Raw genomic sequence first — 18587 nt, 5'->3', positions numbered from 1 at the left:
TGCAGTAGCTTTTGTGCAATTAAAGAAATGGCATGAATTAAGAAAGTGCAATAAAATGCTATGTGCCTGATCATATGCATTGTGCTATTAATTTTTTCTGAGTTTTAATAACAGTTGGCTATCAAGTGTTGTGCGATAAAATATTATGCCACACCAACAAACTGATATTTTGTGTGTGTGTGTGTGTGTGTGTGTGTGTGTGTGTGTGTGTGTGTGTGTGTGTGTGTGTGTGTGTGTGTGTGTGTGCGTGTGTGTGTGTGTGCATGTGTGTGTGTGTTATGCAAATAAGCTGTCCCCATATGCTTGAATAAGTGCTTCAATAGTATGGCTTGGCAAAGGGCAACGAAAGACATCTATTAAAACCCTCTGGTTCTCAAGTTTGTAACACCTGACAGTATGTCATTTCATTAATGTAGAGAAAAACAGACTTTACATATTGAAACCAGTTACAGTAGAACATGGCCCCAGGGAAAGCTTTTCTTGCAATGCACTCAGTACTGCTCAAGTGAAGGCCTCCAATGCAGTGTTGGTGCTTCAAAACAACCTAGAATAATAAATGAGGTGCTCCATGGGCAAGACTAGACAGAAACAGGAATCAGGAGGAGACAAACTATGAATGAGGTAAATTTTAGCTGTTCTAGATGTTTTTTTCTGAGCACTACAGGTGTTTCAATACTTCTTGCTGATTTTCTCAGAACATACTTTTTCACGATTCTTTCATACACCAACAAGCATAATTATATTGACATGCATACTTCTTTAGCCATATCCGGTGGCGATATTTCACCGGCTAACAAATTTTCGACATCATCGTTCAGTGCAGGAAGTCCCTGCACATGTCGGAAATCTCACGAATGCATCAATGCTTCTATCTGTTGCCTGTTGTCGACGAACCTTGTATAATCTGATTGCAAACGCGACATGAATTGTGTAGAAGTTTTTGGAAGGTGTGGGTACCAGCGAATATGCTGGAATTTTCTACGACTGATGCATGAAAGCCGATGCTCTTGACCCGCAGATCAGAATTTCGATGATTGCTGACTTTGCTTGCTGTTATCATTGTGATCAAGTGTTACTTGTTTGCTGGGCACAAGTTCTCCCAATAAAGACTTAAATTTGTAACTCCCACTTTTGACTGCATCATTCTTCACCATCACTACTATGTGACAATACTGCTAACACAGATTTTTCAGTGATAGCTTGCACGCCTAATTCTTGCATAGTTGGCTGTGCAATGAGCTACCAAAAATTAAATCGTACGACAGCTTTTGACATGATATGGCATGGACATGCAGGCGTTTGCAAAGCAGTCTTGTAGACAGACGACAATGCAAGTGCAAGTGCTGATGTCAATGTTTTGTGCACTATTGTTACTTCAAAGGTAAAAAACTATTGCGGAAGGCCTATGTTAATTAATCAAACGTGTTTTTTATATCCAAAAGTGCATACAGATCACCAACTTATTGTTGATGTTTTAGGCCAGACTTGTACGGTTCAAGACAAAATGGTCAAGCAACAGTGCACCACAGCTGAGAAGCGAGCATCGGCACGCGTCGGAGCTTGTGTCCTGTGGTGTGTTTAGAAAAAGTTTATTTCGACAAGAGACGATACGAACACTGAGTCATAATCACGGCACAATTCCACCCGGACGATAACATGTAAGAAACGAAATACAGTGCGTTGTCAACGTAAGTAGTGTCCGAGTCCTCACGCACCAACATATAAACACGTATACCCACGGAAAGGCACAGTTACACATAAACTAAATGCCACATGTACAAAATGATTTTCAATATATACAGTGTACACAATGGTTATATACAATGATGATGTGATAGAAAACTTTACACAATTTTGAAGTGATGTGCACGAGATGTGTATGTACAAAAATGATCGTGTATACGAGAGGACACACACACAGAAATCACGGGCACCTGCATTCTATGTGCATTAAATGAATAATTCTGATGGGCTGGCTACGAGAACCAGGCTGGACGAAAATTCAGCCTTACGCGTCCATCAGCCACCGACAGGAAACGACATGACCACTGTCGAAAGAACTCTTCTTCTCCAAGGAAGAACAACTCCTCCGACAGAAACGACAGTAGCTCAGAGTAGAGCCTCCCCATAAGTGGAAACAGAGCGCGGTGACGACGTCCCATGGCAACTGCCTCGCACCGGTTACGCCATAGACAGAAGGCCCCCGCAGCAATTAAAAGTCGCGCGAAGCGGCCACGTGAGCAGCGACCTTACGTGCCCTTTTCCTCCAATTGATGCAAAGTGATGTGTTTGCTTGTCGGCAGGTGCCGAAGCGTGCTGATGCATGCCAGTGGTTGGGCCTTTATAGTTGTCCAGGCTGCTGCCCTTGTTTTCTGTGGAATTACTTAGTGATAAAACAAATGATGCCTAAATGTCCTCATTGCAGCAAATATACGTCATCAAGAGCACACTTCCTTTAATAAAGCAAAGCTTTCTAACCCCTTTTATATGTGCTTTCTGACCATTAAGCCAGAATTGCACCTGTGCTTTTATCGTGCCATTGTCTACCTCCTTGAGGTTACCACCACATTTTAATGATGATCTTCACACTATGCACATACCCACAAAAGGGGGTAGATTGGCAAAAAATACAGGTGGTATATTTAAAATAAATAGGAAGAAATGAACAAATGCTATAAGAGTTGTCACATTGCTTAGCACAGGTGCACAAGAGCTCACGCATGCACACCGGCTTCCTTTATGCCAAAGATGCAGGAATGAAGTGGGCCAACTTATAGCATTTCATTAACCGCTTCACATAGATTCCAAAATGTGCGTCGTATCTGCATAATTGTATCTACAGGTGGTGAAACCATCTGCATTTCTTTCACCATACCTGTGTTGTTATGCACTCATCTGCCACAAGAGAATGGTGGCTTCTGCCAAGCAAAACAAAAAAGAGTGGGAGCATAAATGCATAGGAACCCACTGTAGTTGCTTAGTGGCTGTGGTGTTGGGCTGCTAAGCACGAGGCCGTGGGATATAATCCTGGCCACGGCGACTGCATTTTGATGGGGACGAAATACAAAAACACCCGTGTACTTAGATTTAGGTGCACATTAAGGAACCCCAGGTGGTCCATATTTCTGGAGTCCCCCACTATGGCGTGCCTCATAATCAAATCGTGGTTTTGGAACGTAAAACCCCATAATTTATTTTTAATTTCAAAATGCATAGGACTTGTATTTGGCAAAACTGTGGGGCAAATTCAGGCAAATGACTGGTCGTCATCAGCACCATATTATAGCTGATCGATGGAAAGCACATGCATGTCTTTACGCACAGTATTCTTTTTTTTTTTTTTTCCAGCTGAGGCTTGGAACCAGGGAGTCTGCAAAGGCAATCTTTTACAGAGCCCTTCAGTGCTGTCCATGGGCCAAGGTGAGACCAGTGTTGCCTTCATGTTTATGCACCCTGCATTGGGCTGATGTGGGCTGGCTAGGTATACATTAAATCCTCATTGAAGGAAGCAACTGCCACAAAACTTTAATTTAAAATTGGTTATATAATGACTACAGTTAAATTTCCATTCAACACAGTTGCCAAAATGGTACTTTACTTTGCTACAACAAAATCTTGTCATATTGAAATTCGACCTTTTATGCAGTTGCCGACAGATTTTTCTTACCTGGAAATGGCCATAAAGCTTTCCTAACTATCAGGAAATCGGAAAAAACTAAATTCAACTACAAAAATGTCTTTCACCTGAAAGGTGAAGCATTGGTAGCGGTAGCAAAGTATGACACAACTACACGAAGTAAAGTTTGTAGCTTTAGCAGCCGTATAAATTGCAGTAAACATTTGCTAATTAGATTAACAAGCATTATGTCACGCATGTGCAGGCAAACATGAAGAGCACAATGCGTTGGCGAGCTAGTTTCTTGTGTCCGCTGTTTTGTGCTAAACAAAGTAATTATGGAAACATGAAGAGATCTCACTAGATGACTCTGAACACTGGCTCTCATAGTGCTGTTGTGATGAAGAGTGCAAACAAAAGGGAGTGAACGTTTTTACCAGCTCGTTGTTCAATGTGTCTCTGAAAATTGAAATTACGTAACCCCCAGCACTGGACACGTGCGAAGACGGTACACATGACAGTTTTACTGTGTCCGGTATTCGCGTAAACGCAAGTGAACTGGGCATTTTACCAGATGAGCGGAGGCACATATGTGAACTGCCTAGACAGTGCAGCTGCCTGATGGCACAGAGCTCAATCAGACAAACACAGAGCTAATATTGCAGTAACCGAGTGTATTCTACTCCGCTGCTGGTGTAAATTTTTGACAACAGTATAATCATGTTTCTGCTGAAAATATACACCAGCAGCAAAGTAAAATTCGCTTGGTTGCTGCAATATCAGCTGTGTTTGTCTGATTGAGCTCTGCACCACCAGGTGGCTGCACCGTGTAGGCAGTTCACGTATGTGCCTCCGCTCATCCGGTAAAATGCCCAGCCTGCTGGCATTCAGTGGAATACTGGGCATGCTAAAACTCTCCATTAAGGTCCCTAGATAAACAACCTTAATGCACATGCATGGTTCATGTACCTGTATGTGCACTCTTCCCATGCACGTACAGGCAGACGGTGCACATCAAGCCACCATATTTTTCAGCTCGCCATCGCATGCTTTCTATGCATCATACAAGCACGATACGACCTTAGTGCACTTGAACTTTATATGGAACATGACGGCAAGAAGGTCCTGTGTTTTGTACTAGTGCCACTACTGATGTTTGTCAAGTGCTGCTCCATTCAGTGGCCGTTCTCTGTCACGCGGCATGCGGATTTAGAGCTGCATTTACAAGCAACTTCATGCAATTCAGCCATTTCACCATCTGTGCATGGGGGAGCTTACATTTACTGCCTTGGCATTCCTTAGCGGCAGCTGTGAAAGTTTGTTATATTGAAATGGTCTCGTGTAAATGCACTTCATTATTATTGAGGTTCCAAATATGTGGTGTCCTACGAACAAGAAGATAAAAAAAAGATTAAATACTTTATTAAGTAGATGCTTTTGTATTGAAGTTCGTTACATTGAGGTTTAACTGTAGTACATACTACTGAAATAGTCTTGGCATCATGCCTTTGAAGTACTGTGTTCATTATGCTAGTATAGGCATGGTGGTGATTTGGTTTCTGTTTGCTTCCTGTGATAGCACCATGGCTATGGAGCCCATAGAAAGCCCATGAAAAGGCTGTGTTCCTCGTGTGTCTGTTACTTAAGAAAGGTTCAAGTGAAGCTCCTGGTGCAATAGCATTTCTTGGTTGCTCTTTCTTCATACATCAAAGATAGGTTTCCTTTACACAAGCAAGCCGAGAAAGCATTGCTGAGTTTATGCGGTAACATGAAACGGCATTTGAGTCATATTTACATGAGAAATGTCGAGTCATTTAGTGTGACTGCTGGTGTTGTGCACGCAGTATTAAAGATGACGGCTATTGTTGGGAATCCAGTACGAGCAAGTTATTAGTAAAAAAAGGAAATACATTCCAAAAGTTAGCTTTTCCTATGTGCAGCCAATTTAAGTAGTTTTATTTTGTTCAAACAATGAATACAGCTGGGAGAATTTGGCACGGATGAACTGGACTGTTTTCCCCTACATTCTATTGGATTCTCTCAGGTTTGTTAATTTGGGGGTCCCAATGTTAATTGGGCCTATTCTAGTTTGGGCCTCACCATGAAAGAAGTGCATGACAGGATTTTAGTGCTTGAGGGTTGACACTTAATGAGAAATACTAAATCAATTCAAACTGTAAACTATTACTTAAAAATTCTATTTTTGATCAATTTGAACTAACAGTTCAATTCTACAAAAAGGAAATGAAGGTTGAAGTTATGTTTGTTTTTTTCGCGCAAGCACCCCAGTGCCAGTTATTGGTGCGATATATTTAAAATGTGTATAGTATTATTTCTTTTTGGGCTGTTGTGGCTTGGTAAACATTTCTGAAAGAATGCGCATCTGGGGCCACTCAATCCCCGGCATCTGGTATGCACGTCGGCGTCTCATGCTGCAGCGGTTCAGGCTGGTGGGTCTTCAGAACTTCCCGTTAAAATGCTCCGCTCGAAGAAGCTGCTGACCCAGGCCGAAGTTCAGGAGTGCAAACGTAAGTTTGCCGAAGCCACAAAATCGACAGCAGCATGCATCTGTTTTCAAGTTAAAGCTGTTTTCGAGTTATTGTCACTGCAGAAAATGTCAAAAATGGAGCATTCGTTGGAGCAGCAGTATGCATTTAATTTTGCTTTCACCTGGGAAAAACCGCTTCCGAGATGCATGCTTTTGTTAAAGAAGCTTACAAAGACGATGCCCTGTCCAGGGCCCAGATTTTCCGGTGGTTCAGTGAGTTCAAGAACAGAGGGAGATTGCTGAAAACATGGAGCGATCTGGACGCCCTTCTACGAGTGGTTTGGACGAAAATGTGGCCAAGTAAAAAATATCCTGGACTCCGACCATTTTTTAGTATCAGAATAATTGACGAAGACCTCAACATGTGCAAAACAAAGGTTCACATGCAAAAGGTTTGTTTGCAGAAATTGGTGCCAGAAAGGTGGAGTGATGACCAAAAACAACGATGAATTGACGTTTCCTGTGAGACGTTGGTGCAGTTAGAAGTTGAATGGGACTTCTTAGATGGCGTAAAAACAGGCAACAAATCATGGGTGTTCCAGTACAACCCCGAAACCAAGTACCAAAGTTCAGAGTAGCACGCCACGAACTCCCCGCGCCCCAAGAAAGCGAGAATGTCCGAGGTAAAGACAGTGTTCATTGTCTTTTTGGACAAGCGTGGAGTGGTCCGCAAAGAATTTGTACCTCCGAAATGAACTGTCAACGCTGTGTTCTGCAAAGAAGACCTTGAGCACCTTCACAGAGCTGTCAAACGTAAACGACCAGAGATTGCCAATCATTGGTATCTCCATCATGATAACGCTCCAGCCCATAACGCCTTCATTGTGACCGCCTACCTGTCCCAGATAGAGTTTGCAACCTTGCTGCAGCCACCGTACAGCCCAGATGTGATCCTGGCAGAATTTTTTCCTGTTGCCAAAGCTCAAGCGAAGCCTGAAAGGTACCCGTTTCGACGATACTCCTGCCATCCAACAGGCTGTCACAGGGTGTCACGCGCTTGTCCTTGTCGCGTTCTTGTGTCCTGTGTCCACTCTTGTGCTAGTCACTTCAGCATGGAATACCAACTAGCCTGGTCTGACACCCTGCTGTCACAGCATCTCTGAAAGAGGTTATGGCAGCTGATTTCCAGGGAGCCTTTGCAGCATGGGAATCACGTTGGCAGCGGTGTATCGATGCCAAAAGAAACTGTTTTGAAGAATCTTAATAATATGTACCGATCGGATCAATAAATTCTTTTTACCAGACCCAGTCTCATTACATTATGGACAAACCCTCTATAGTAAGATTTAGATGCATGTTAGAGAAACCAGGTGGTCAAAATTATTCCGCAGTCCTCCACCATGGTGCAGCTCGTAGTCGTATTATGGTTCGGGCACAGTAAAGCCCACAATTAATTATTATGTAAACAAATTTTTTTGTCGTATAACCACAGGCACGGTATATCAGAAAACTCATGACTCACTTGTGAAACATGGCCTCGAGCAGTAAATAATAGTCTATGCACATTTGGAAGTGAAGAACGATCCCAGGGCTCATTCGTAAAATTTTGCCTAGACTAAGCAGCATTGTAGTTCAATACAAATTTTAAAATTTGCACATAATTCTAGTCATTCGGTGTTGCATGTAACAAACTTTTTCTCACGAGAACGGTATAATTTTACTGACAAGCAGTTTATCTCAAACATTAGTTGCACCACGGTTTATCATATCTCGCAATCGTCAAGTATGCACTACACTGTCTTCTTTTGCAAATAAATTTCATTCCGACTTTCTAATGCAAAAACTTTGTTTTTTTTTTTAAAGTTAGGTTTAAGTTAAGCTTTTAAGTTAAGTTTTAAGACTATTTCTGTTCAACGCACTTTCAGACTACTTGAAATAACTCCAAAAACATCACTTTATCAGCACTATAAAAATGTTATGTTATAAAAAGAGAGAAAACACCGGAAAGCCTGTGAACATTTTATTCTGCCTTTGTATGTGCGTTTAGTGTGTGTTAAGTGCTCCAGCTACTTGTTCAGTGAAGTATAAGCATAACTAAGCTTCCCAATTTTCTTTTTTTTTAGTTCTGAATATGTATGATGCCTGTACGCATGTACGCAATGCCTCATAACCTCGAGCTTACCGGAATCTTGGAAGAACGCTAACATAATCCTAATCCATAAGAAAGGGGACGCCAAAGACTTGAAAAATTATATTCCGATCAGCTTACTGTCAGTTGGCTACAAAGTATTTACTAAGGTAATCGCAAATAGAATCAGGAACACCTTAGACTTCTGTCAACCAAAGGACCAGGCAGTATTCCGTAAAGGCTACTCAACAATAGATCATGTTCACACGACCAGTCAGGTGATAGAAAAATGTGCAGAATATAACCAACCCTTATATATAGCTTCCATTGATTACGAGAAAGCGTTTGATTCAGTCAAAACCTCAGCAGTCATGGAGGCATTATGGAATCAGGGTGTAGATGAGCCATATGTAAAAATACTGGAAGATATCTATAGCGGCTCCACAGCCACCGCAGTCCTCCACAAAGAAAGCAACAAAATCCCAATAAAGAAAGGCGTCAGACAGGGAGATACGATCTCTCCAATGCTATTCACAGCATGTTTACAGGAGATACTCAGAGACCTGGATTGGGAAGAATTGGGGATAAGAGTTAATGGAGAATGCCTTAGTAACTTGTGATTTGCCAATGATATTGCGTTGCTTAGTAACTCAGGGGACCAATTGCAAGGCATGCTCAATGACCTGGAGAGGCAAAGCAGAAGGGTGGGTCTAAAGAATAATCTGCAGAAAACTAATGTAATGTTTAACAGTCTCGGATAAGAACAGCAGTTTACGATAGGTAGCGAGGCACTGGAAGTGGTAAGGGAATACATCTACTTAGGGCAGGTAGTGACCATGGATCCGGATCATGAGAGTGAAATAACCAGAAGAATAAGAATGGGCTGGTGTGCGTTTGGCAGGCATTCTCAAATCATGAACAGCAGGTTGCCACTATCCCTCAAAAGGAAAGTGTATAACAGCTGTGTGTTACCAGTACTCACATATGGGGCAGAAACCTGGAGGCTTACGAAAAGGGTTCTGCTGAAATTGAGGACGAGGCAACGAGCTATGGAAAGAAGAATGATGGGTGTGACGTTAAGGGATAGGAAAAGAGCAGATTGGGTGAGGCAACAAACGCAGGTAAATGACATCTTAGTTGAAATCAAGAAAAAGAAATGGGCATGGGCCGGACATGTAATGAGGAGGGAAGATAACAGATGGTCGTTAAGGGTTACGGAGTGGATTCCAAGGGAAGGGAAGCGTAGCAGGGGGCGGCAGAAAGTTAGGTGGCCGGATGACATTAAGACGTTTGCGGGGACATGGCCACAATTAGTACATGACCGGGGTAGTTGGAGAAGTATGGGGGAGGCCTTTGCCCTGCAGTGGGCGTAACTAGGCTGATGATGATGATGATGATGATGTATGATGTATTTACAGAACAGAATATTTTGAAAACGGTGGTTTAGGCAAAGGTGGCTACTTGTTTTTCTTACGTGATATCAGTAATTGTTCTTGCTACCCATGGCAGGAGCAAAGAAAAAAAGGGTTATGACAAGCCAACAAACATGTAGGAGCAAGCTGTGCCATGGTGAAAGTAATCAAGTTTAAATAGAATTTTCTTGCAAAGGTCAGCACTGCAGCACACGACTACATAACTTCGTTTTGCCCATTAATTTTCTCTACCCTTGTATCGGATGTTCCAGACCACATTTTGCAGCAACGGCGCTAAAGCAGTGCATGCATTAACGCGTTGCAGTGACCACCTCATTTCCTTAGAATGGCAACAAAATTGGAATATCTGTGGCCAACGGAGCAGGTGGCCGAACACGCAGCACGCGCTGCACAGCAAAACATAGTATTACAGCTCAAACACCAACTGCTGCAATTCATCGTCAAAAAAGGGCCGACAGATCATTGAGTGTGCCAGGACAACAAAACTGCAATGAGGAGAAACCACCACCGTACATGCTCATGTACACACTGATGACATCCGAAGCGAGGCGACGACTGCGACTCTGCTTAATTTTGCAGAGAGTAGTGCCCCTGGAACATTCCCCAATACTTTTCTATGAACCTGCCGTCTCGCATTTAAAATATTCTAGCAGAACACATCGGGCCGACACCTTCAAGTTGTCATTATGCAGCGAGTGCATGCACATGCAGTGTGTCAGCGTAGTCACCCCACTGATGTCACACGCAACAGGGTGCCACTCAAAGGTCTACGGGCTAACTGCACAATGAATATTGAATAAATGACGGTAGTTTTGTGTTGGTGCCACTTCATTACAAAAAGGTTTAGTTGATTTTTTGGCTCCAGATGACCTTGCGCTGCTTTCTTGTAGCTTTTTGTCTGGGCTTTTATTTACTCATCCGTCACCGCGTATGCATGTGAGGCAATTCGTGCATGTATGTCAGTGCTGGAGGACTATATCCCCCAGGTCTTTCCATACAACATCGCATATCTCGCCTGTGCACATTTCATAAGATATATTACACAGCAACAACCTAAAGCAATCCCTGTTTACTCTTCCAGTGTACTTATTGTCTTCCAGAGATCACCGCCTAAAGGTACATGTTCCACAGTGCCGGACACACCAGTACTTGAATTCCTTCGTGCCAAAAACTGCTTCGGGCTGAAATCACCTGCCCTCCTGTCATCACCATCAATGATCCTGCGAAATTCAAGGATACTGTCTTTATTGTATTTTTTCTCACCCCTCTCTAATGCCTCACCAACCCTGAGAGCAATAAAACGAAAAAATGAAAAGTTGTTATGATGAATGTTTAACAGTGCAAACAGATGAATGACAAGACGAGTAGGTGACACAAGTGGATGCCTACCTACTCGTCTTGTCCTTTGTCTGTTTGTGCTGTTAAATGTTCACCATGATGTAGAACCAACTAGCCCACCAACAAGTCATATGAAAAGAAGTTGCCAATTGAGGCTGTGTTATTGTGCAGGTGCTGTATGTGGACGGTGTGCGCCACTTCCCCGAGTGCCTACAGGAGGTGGTCGACATGATGGTGGAGAAAGGAATCCGGCTTCGTGCACCCCTCGAAGAACTGCAGCTGCTCCTCGACCATGCCGGAGAACAGCCAGCAGTCTAGCCAGTCTCCCTTATTTTTTTTTATCTACTGTACATATTAAACTGTGTTTTTTTACACTGCGCCAAGCCTTGGTCACTGTCGGGACTGCTGGAGTCAGTTGGCCAAGTTGTGGTTTGTTGGTTATGCACAAGTAATGGCGTAGCTAGAAATTTTTTTTGGGGGGGGGAGGGGGGACAGAAAGGGGAAGGAGGGGAAGGGCTGGGCAGCCCACATACTAATAAATTTCGTGGGAAAAGAGACATGTCCCAAGTGTGCGCCCCCCCCCCCCCCTCCAGTCTACACCACTGCACACTGTTAGATATGGGGCTGTTTTCTGAGCCTACTTCGAGGTCTGGAGACCACATCGAATCACGCCACTGCTAAGTAAGGAGCGCAGAAACACGGAAAGCACATTCCAGAGGAGCGCACGTGCAAACAAGTTGAAGGCCCCTACTTCGTACGCCGCCGGTGGAGCTATTCAATGCTTGACTCTTCCAGAAAGCGAGGGGATAGCCTGGCACTGTTCCAGGTAACGTGAGTCCCGAAGCCAGACGGCTGTGATGTACCGGGAAGGCCTGGCAGCGTCGCACTGGCCGCCTTTGAAGAGGGCATTTGCAAGCCCGCGAGGCCATACCGCCGGGAGTAGGGGGCCCTCGGACAATTGGGGCCCAAGCGTCGCCCCCCCCCCCCCCCCATCCGCCTTTGTGACGGCGCGTAAGTCAGCAAGGCAAGACCGCAGGGAGCCGCCGGGTGTGACACCACCGCATGGGCGCCTACCATTGGCCAAAAATGGCGTCATCTGAGCGGACTCTCCCATTGGCCGAACATGACACGTCTTCCAGACCTCGAAGGGTTTAAAAGACGCAGACCGGGAGCAGCAGAGCTTTCCAGGATTCATAGAGCATTCCCGGATTCACCTCTCTCGAACTTCTTGCCGCAGGCCGCAGCATCCGAGTTGCTGCCAGCCCGTAATGACGGTACGACTGTTCATTGACGTCCCACTGTAAATAATGTAAAATAAACCCTCCCAAGTTTTTTCATCCCGAAGTCCGTCCTCAACGCCTACAACACAAGCTGTTATGTACTACAGTTAAACCTCAATGTAACGAATGTCAATATAACAAAATTCTTAATACAACAAAGTACAGGGTGCGCCATAAATATTGTCACGAGGCTAATGCTTAATATTTTGGTTGAGAACGCAAAAATCTCGGCATTTATCTGATATGTTAGAAATGCAACACATTTTATTAAATATGTATGCTGTTTCTCTTGGTTATGGTCTTTGAACATTCTGGGTATGCTTCTATTGCAGCTCACAATATGCCCAGGGAATTTTTCTGTGTGCTCGCTCCAGCAGTTTTTCACAGCCACCACGCCAGTGTGCTGATAGGCACAGGCCTCGTTTTCAATATAGCCCACACCAGTGCTGGGCAGTATCGAAGATACATGTGTCTTAGATACTATCTTAGATACTCTTTGAGTATCTTGTACTTGTACCATGATACGTCTAGCAAAACATGTATCAGTATCTGTATTTTCAATACATGAAGGAATGTATTGTGTATCTTAAGATACTGGGGCTATCGCAACATCACCATGTAAAACTACAAACGTTGTCTGAACGCTGCTTCTCAAGCTGACACTGCTGTCACTAAGCCACCTGAATAAAACTAGAGGCAGCAACATTCTTTTATCTTTCTGCCAGAGCCCTCCAGCGAGGGCAGGCGATGAGGTATGTGCATCCCTATTGGTAGAGCAGAGTCACCTGGTGGCATTAGCCCCGTTCTCGACAAAAACAACCACCCGAACATCTGTGCAAAGCCAACCTTTTGTTTTCTTGATATTTTGTTTGTTTTTAGTTGTATCGGTACCATGATACTTGCTCGTAGCTACCATACTATGCTGCATACACCAATGTGTGTGGCATCTTTCACACAAATTCTGATGCCGCTATAGCGTCATTATCAAAGCATCTCTTGCATGCTGCCTTGTTAGCAGTGACTCTAAAAAAGCGACAAGCAAAAACTGCTGACAGCGCAGCGTATAAAAAGCTTTCATGTTAAGCAGCTAAACCAACCCCAATAAATTGTTTCGGAATGAAAATACTATACTTTGAGCAAGAAAGACAGAAATGTTCAGATACAAACATTTCTTTCAAATGAAACAAGGTTGGTCAGAGTTAAAAACTTTCCAAGCAAACATTTTTGTGCATACGCATTTGCTGCTACATCATATAGATCTATAATAAGATATTTGTGAATGTATCGAAGTATCTTAAGATACAAATGGAAAGTATCATATCGGATACAATAGTTGAAGTAGTACCTCATATCTGTATCTCAAATACTTGTTTCCGCCCGACTATCTTGTATCATATCGTGATAAAACTACAAAGTATCTTTGCCCAGCCATGGCCCACACACAGAGGTCCATTGAGTTTAAACAGGAGGATTTTGTCAGCCACTCTTCAGCTGCAATGAAGTTTGGCGTGAGAATGCAACACTCAATCAGGCAATCTATATGTGCTTGTCTGTCTAGAATTTTGCTTATCTCTCCTTTATCTTTTCTTTCTTAAAACCTCTATTTACCTATTATAGTTACTCATGCCTGTGACAAATTCAGTCCTCTCAAATACTTTCCCTGCTTCTTTCCACTAATATTCTAAACATCTCTGGCTTATCTTGACTGACGATCAGTTGATGCTTCCGCTGCACCTTTAAATTCTAGCACTTCAGGAAGGGGTACATTTTTTACAGGTCTTCCTGGGTGAATATTTAATTGCCGAGCTGTCTACAGATTCTTTTTAGCAGACGCATGCCTCATCCTGTTGCAAATGTTTGCTCCAGTATTTAATTCTTGGCACTTTATAGCAGGTAGGTAGGTTCATGTCTTGCCTCGCTTTAATCTGAATAGTGTGTGACAGTGGAATCGAACCTCTGCTGTCAAGCACAACAGCCTGGTGGTCAAACCACTAGGCCACGATGGCACACATGCTTCTCTCGTTCCAAAGCCAGCCAGTTCTTTGAAACGCTCGGCATATGCGCTAGGTGCCCCTTCGTCGTCTTTCCTTGTGACAGCTCACATTCTGATGCGCTAAGTTAGATTCCATATCTCCGCAACTGGCCCACTTTCCTCATAGCACGCTACACAAGAAATTGTGCGTCATTGTACCGGCTTCTTCATCACCCAAGTTAACCATGCTTCAACATTTCTTCACCGGAGTACAAATGTCATCATTTTACATACACCACAACACACAGACATAGGTATGTATGATTGCATAACACGTAGTAGTTGATGACGTCGCAATCTGTGTTTCTATCATTTATGCTTGTCCACTACCTATGTAGAAACAAACAATTGCCATGTCGTAAACTCGCATCAAATGGCTGGCACAGAAATCATGCTGCCATATGATCTTCAATTACACCATGCGATTTACACAAACACGTTTGCATACGTGGTATCACTGTATGCAAAACAACTCACTCACCAAAACAATGCTAGATGGCCAGGTACCTGCAAAATGCTTCAGATAACATTGATTTGCACAGTGTGTGAGATGTGCACAATTTTTGCCCTTAAGCACCTGGTAGTTGAAGACAAAATGAAAAGGAAGTTTCAAACAGCCTTGCCAAAACCAGGAGTGCAAACAACAGCTGATTGATAGGAAATTTAATTCAGTCTCTCTACATGTGCTGCGCAGATAAAAAAGTTGCAACCTTAGCATACGTGTATAAGCTTTTGCACAACCTAAAGAATGTTGTGGCATGGTACAATGTTATGACAGCATTTGTAGTGCCTAATAGGCCTTTGCAGTTGTGCTCGCAGGTTAGGGGAAAAAAAATGAAGTCCCTGTTGCACAGTAAGGCGGTTGTCTAATTGACTTAATGTCAGCAATTCACGCATGCCACGAGCGCATGCGTCAATGCCTGAGTGACGTGACGTCGTGCCAGAGTTGACTACTTAAACAACGAACTAAATAAACCTGCATTCACTCCTTTTCCGGCATCTTGTTACGTCAGTGGCAACAATAATTAACGCCCACGGCCACGTTAAAGCATGGCGATGCAAGCCAGGCCTCCCATTTTTGACGGAGGTGATGACAAGTTGGACCCATGTCAGGTGCAATTAGAAGCTTTTTTCAAAGCCCATGAGAATGTTGATCCGAAGGAGCATCGAGCCTCACTTGTTGCCCCGCCAATACCAAGACAGTAGATCTCCTGGCAGGACGTACGAAGCAGCAGTTCAAAAACTGGTGGAGCACTTTGCACCTTGAAGGCAACAAGATAGCAGAGTCTTATCAGTTTTCACAAGGAATCGACAAGCTGACAAGTGAATGGGCACATGGTCGAGCTACGAAGGATGGCTAATAGGTGCAGTTTTGGCCAGGCGCTGGAGAGAATGCTGCGCGACAGACTTGTCTGCGGTCTACGGGATGCTGGAGTGCATCGTAATCTGCTAGCAGGGCACATGCTCGCACTGCAGGAAGCAAAGGATGCGGCGCTGGCTGCTGAGATGACGGCACGCAACGTTCAACAGATGGGAGATGGACCAATTCGAGAGGGCATCCAAACAGTACGAACAAAGCAAGAGCAGCTGAAGTGCTCCAGAACCGCAAGACTGCAGCCAGGCCAGATGGCAGAGTCCAACAACGAGGGCCAAACCAGCTGCCACTGCTGCAGAAGCGACACCCACAAGACCGTCAAATGCAAGTTCTGCATGTTGAATGTTTCTCTTATTGAAGGAGGGGACACCTGGCTTCAATGTGCAATTCCAAGCTACGCCAAGAAAACGTAGCTCAATATGAGGAACCATCGTCAGACCGAGGACTACAGACAGTTCCTGTTACACGTCTGTGAATTGACTGGACTGGTCGGCGCGATATGGTGAACATTACAGTGAAAAGGGATGCCCATGAAGATGCAAGTGGACACAGGGTCACCAGTGTCAATAGTGACATGGCCCAGCACTGTCGCCATTGGCCCGTGCTCGACAAGTCATTGTTTCAACTGAGTTGCTTCTTTGGGAGACTACGGTGAAAGGACAGCTGAAAGTTCCTGTCACCTACGCTGGGAAAACAGTCAATGCGACGCTACTAGTGCTTGGCTGCTCAGGCACAAACTTGAGTGGACGAGACATAATCCAAGCATTTCAGCTGACCGGAAGCCCAGTGCTCAATGTGGACATCAACGACGGTAAGCCGCCAGCTGCTGACGAAATTACCATTGCTGCTACGCTGAGGGCGGAACATGCCAATCTGTTTTCGCCAAGAGTAGGATTATTCAAGGGGTCTCCAGTTAATTTACAGTTGTGCGAAGGAACTGTACCGCAATTCTGTAAGGCCCGTTCTGTACTGTATGTGCTGGAAGAGCCTGTAAATAAAGAAATCAGAAGGTTGGTTGCACGGGCATACCGACACAGGTCGCCAGCGCAGAGTAGGCAGCGTCACTTGTTCCAGTCGTCAATAAGGACAAATCCATCCACTTGTGTGGCGATTTTGGAATGACAGTGAACACAGCATGCCACACAAAACAGCATCCGCTACCAAATTAAGGGATATATTTGCGAAATTCGGCGGAGGGAAAGTATTCAGTACAATAGATTTGAAGGATGCATACAACCAGCTACCAGCAGATGACGCGACAAAGAAGCTGTTGGTGGTAAGCATGCCAAAAGGGTTGCATTGCTTCAACCGGCTACCGTTTAGGGCTGCGTCAGCACCGGCGGTTTTTCAGAAGCGAATGGAAGCAATATTGCAAGGTCTACCGGGTGTTTAAGTATACTTGGACAATGTGGTGTCCACCAAGAAAAGAGGAAGTTGGGATGTGTGTGACGGAATTATGCACACTACTAGGTTTGGTTACGTATTACAACACCTTCTTGGGGAACTTTGCGACAGTACTTGTGCCGCTATACAAGTTATTAAAAATGAACTTGTCTTGACAATTGGAAGTGAAGCAAGAGGATGCAAACGAGACACTGGAGCGGTTGATAAAGGAGGTGCAGGTTTTTATGCACTATGACCTGTTATGTTATGTGGAGCAATGTGAATTTCAATAAAGTACATTGGAAAGTGCAGCATCCGTCCCTGTCTGATGCCTTTTCCTTGTGCGCGCCTCTGGTGTGTTTCGCTGGTACCCCTTTTTTCAAGTTTATCATGCACCAACTGGCTCAAGAGCTTGCGCTAATGACCTGACAAAGCCACTCATCTTAGAAATGGACGCATCCTCATGTGGTGTCGAGCAGTCTTGTACCACAGAGTGGATGGCATAAACCAAGCAATCGAGTTTCAATCTCGCACCCTCTCTTCAGCTGAACATAATTATGCTCAGATTGAGCGCGAAGCTTCACCAGTGGTATTCAGCGGGACGAAGTTCCGCAAATATTTTTTGGGAAACAAATTTACACTGGTCACGGATCTTAAGCCACTTACGCACCTTTTTAGTCCCAATAAACCAACATCACCCTTGGCAGCAGCAAGGATTCAGAGTTGGGCTCTTTTACTTGTTGGTTACAAGTACTCCGTTCAGTACCAACCGGGAAAGGACATAATTGTGGCCGACGCTTTGAGCTGTCTTCCCGTGCAAGTGCCATATGATGACAAGGCAGTAAAGTCAATATAGAAAGGCGAACGAGATTATGTGCTGCTAGCAGACATCTGGATGCCGGACTGGTGTCGTTGCACGATTTGGCCGAAATGACGGCACTTGATGGCATGCTCAGGCCGGTTATGCAGTATGTTCGGGAAGGCTAGCCAAGGAAATTGTCGGCAACACAAGCAGCACTGCGGCCTTTGTTCGAAGAGAAAGACGAGCTGACATGCAGCCACGCTATTGTTTATTGGGGCCATTGGGCCGTGATACCCGCTGCAGCTGCTGCATGATGCACATCAAGGCATGACGGCGATAAAATTCTGGCTTGGGTACTTTTCTGTAGCCTGGACTTGGCAAGAATATCCAGAACATTGTGCACACATGTGCAGTGTGCCAGTAAAACTGTAGCATGCCATGCGCACCAGAGGCAGTTCCGTGGCCAGACACATTTGACTGATGGTCGAGAATCCTTGTTGATTTCGCAGGACCAGTCGAAGGGTGAATGTTGATCATCGTAGGGGATTCACGTACTGAATGGACTGAGGTTATTTTACTGAAAATAACCAGCGCAAATAACACTGTTGAAGCCTTGCAGGGCATTCTTAGCAGATCTGGGTTGCAACGACCAGTTGTTTCTGATAATGGGCCCCAGTTACAAGTAGACAGTTCCACCCATTCATGGAAGATA

At 44.3% G+C, this 18587-nt stretch overlaps 1 protein-coding gene across 3 annotated transcripts in view; it reads left to right on the top strand.

Annotated features, from left to right (window-relative positions):
• LOC139048149 (nuclear exosome regulator NRDE2) overlaps positions 1-11380 on the top strand; it is a 297571-nt gene extending 286191 nt beyond the window's left edge. For all 3 annotated transcript variants that reach the window (XM_070522677.1, XM_070522676.1, XM_070522675.1), the window contains 2 exons: positions 3349-3420; positions 11175-11380. In XM_070522677.1, coding sequence (XP_070378778.1) covers positions 3349-3420; positions 11175-11321 — 219 coding nt within the window. In that variant the 3' untranslated portion in view covers positions 11322-11380. The remainder of the gene's footprint in view (positions 1-3348; positions 3421-11174) is intronic.
• Positions 11381-18587: the final 7207 nt, after the last annotated feature.

The sequence above is a fragment of the Dermacentor albipictus genome, chromosome 7 (assembly GCF_038994185.2).
Source record: "Dermacentor albipictus isolate Rhodes 1998 colony chromosome 7, USDA_Dalb.pri_finalv2, whole genome shotgun sequence".
Classification (NCBI taxonomy): Eukaryota; Metazoa; Arthropoda; class Arachnida; order Ixodida; family Ixodidae; genus Dermacentor; species Dermacentor albipictus.
Note: the sequence above shows the minus strand (reverse complement) of the source record. Positions and strands in the feature narration are given on the sequence as shown.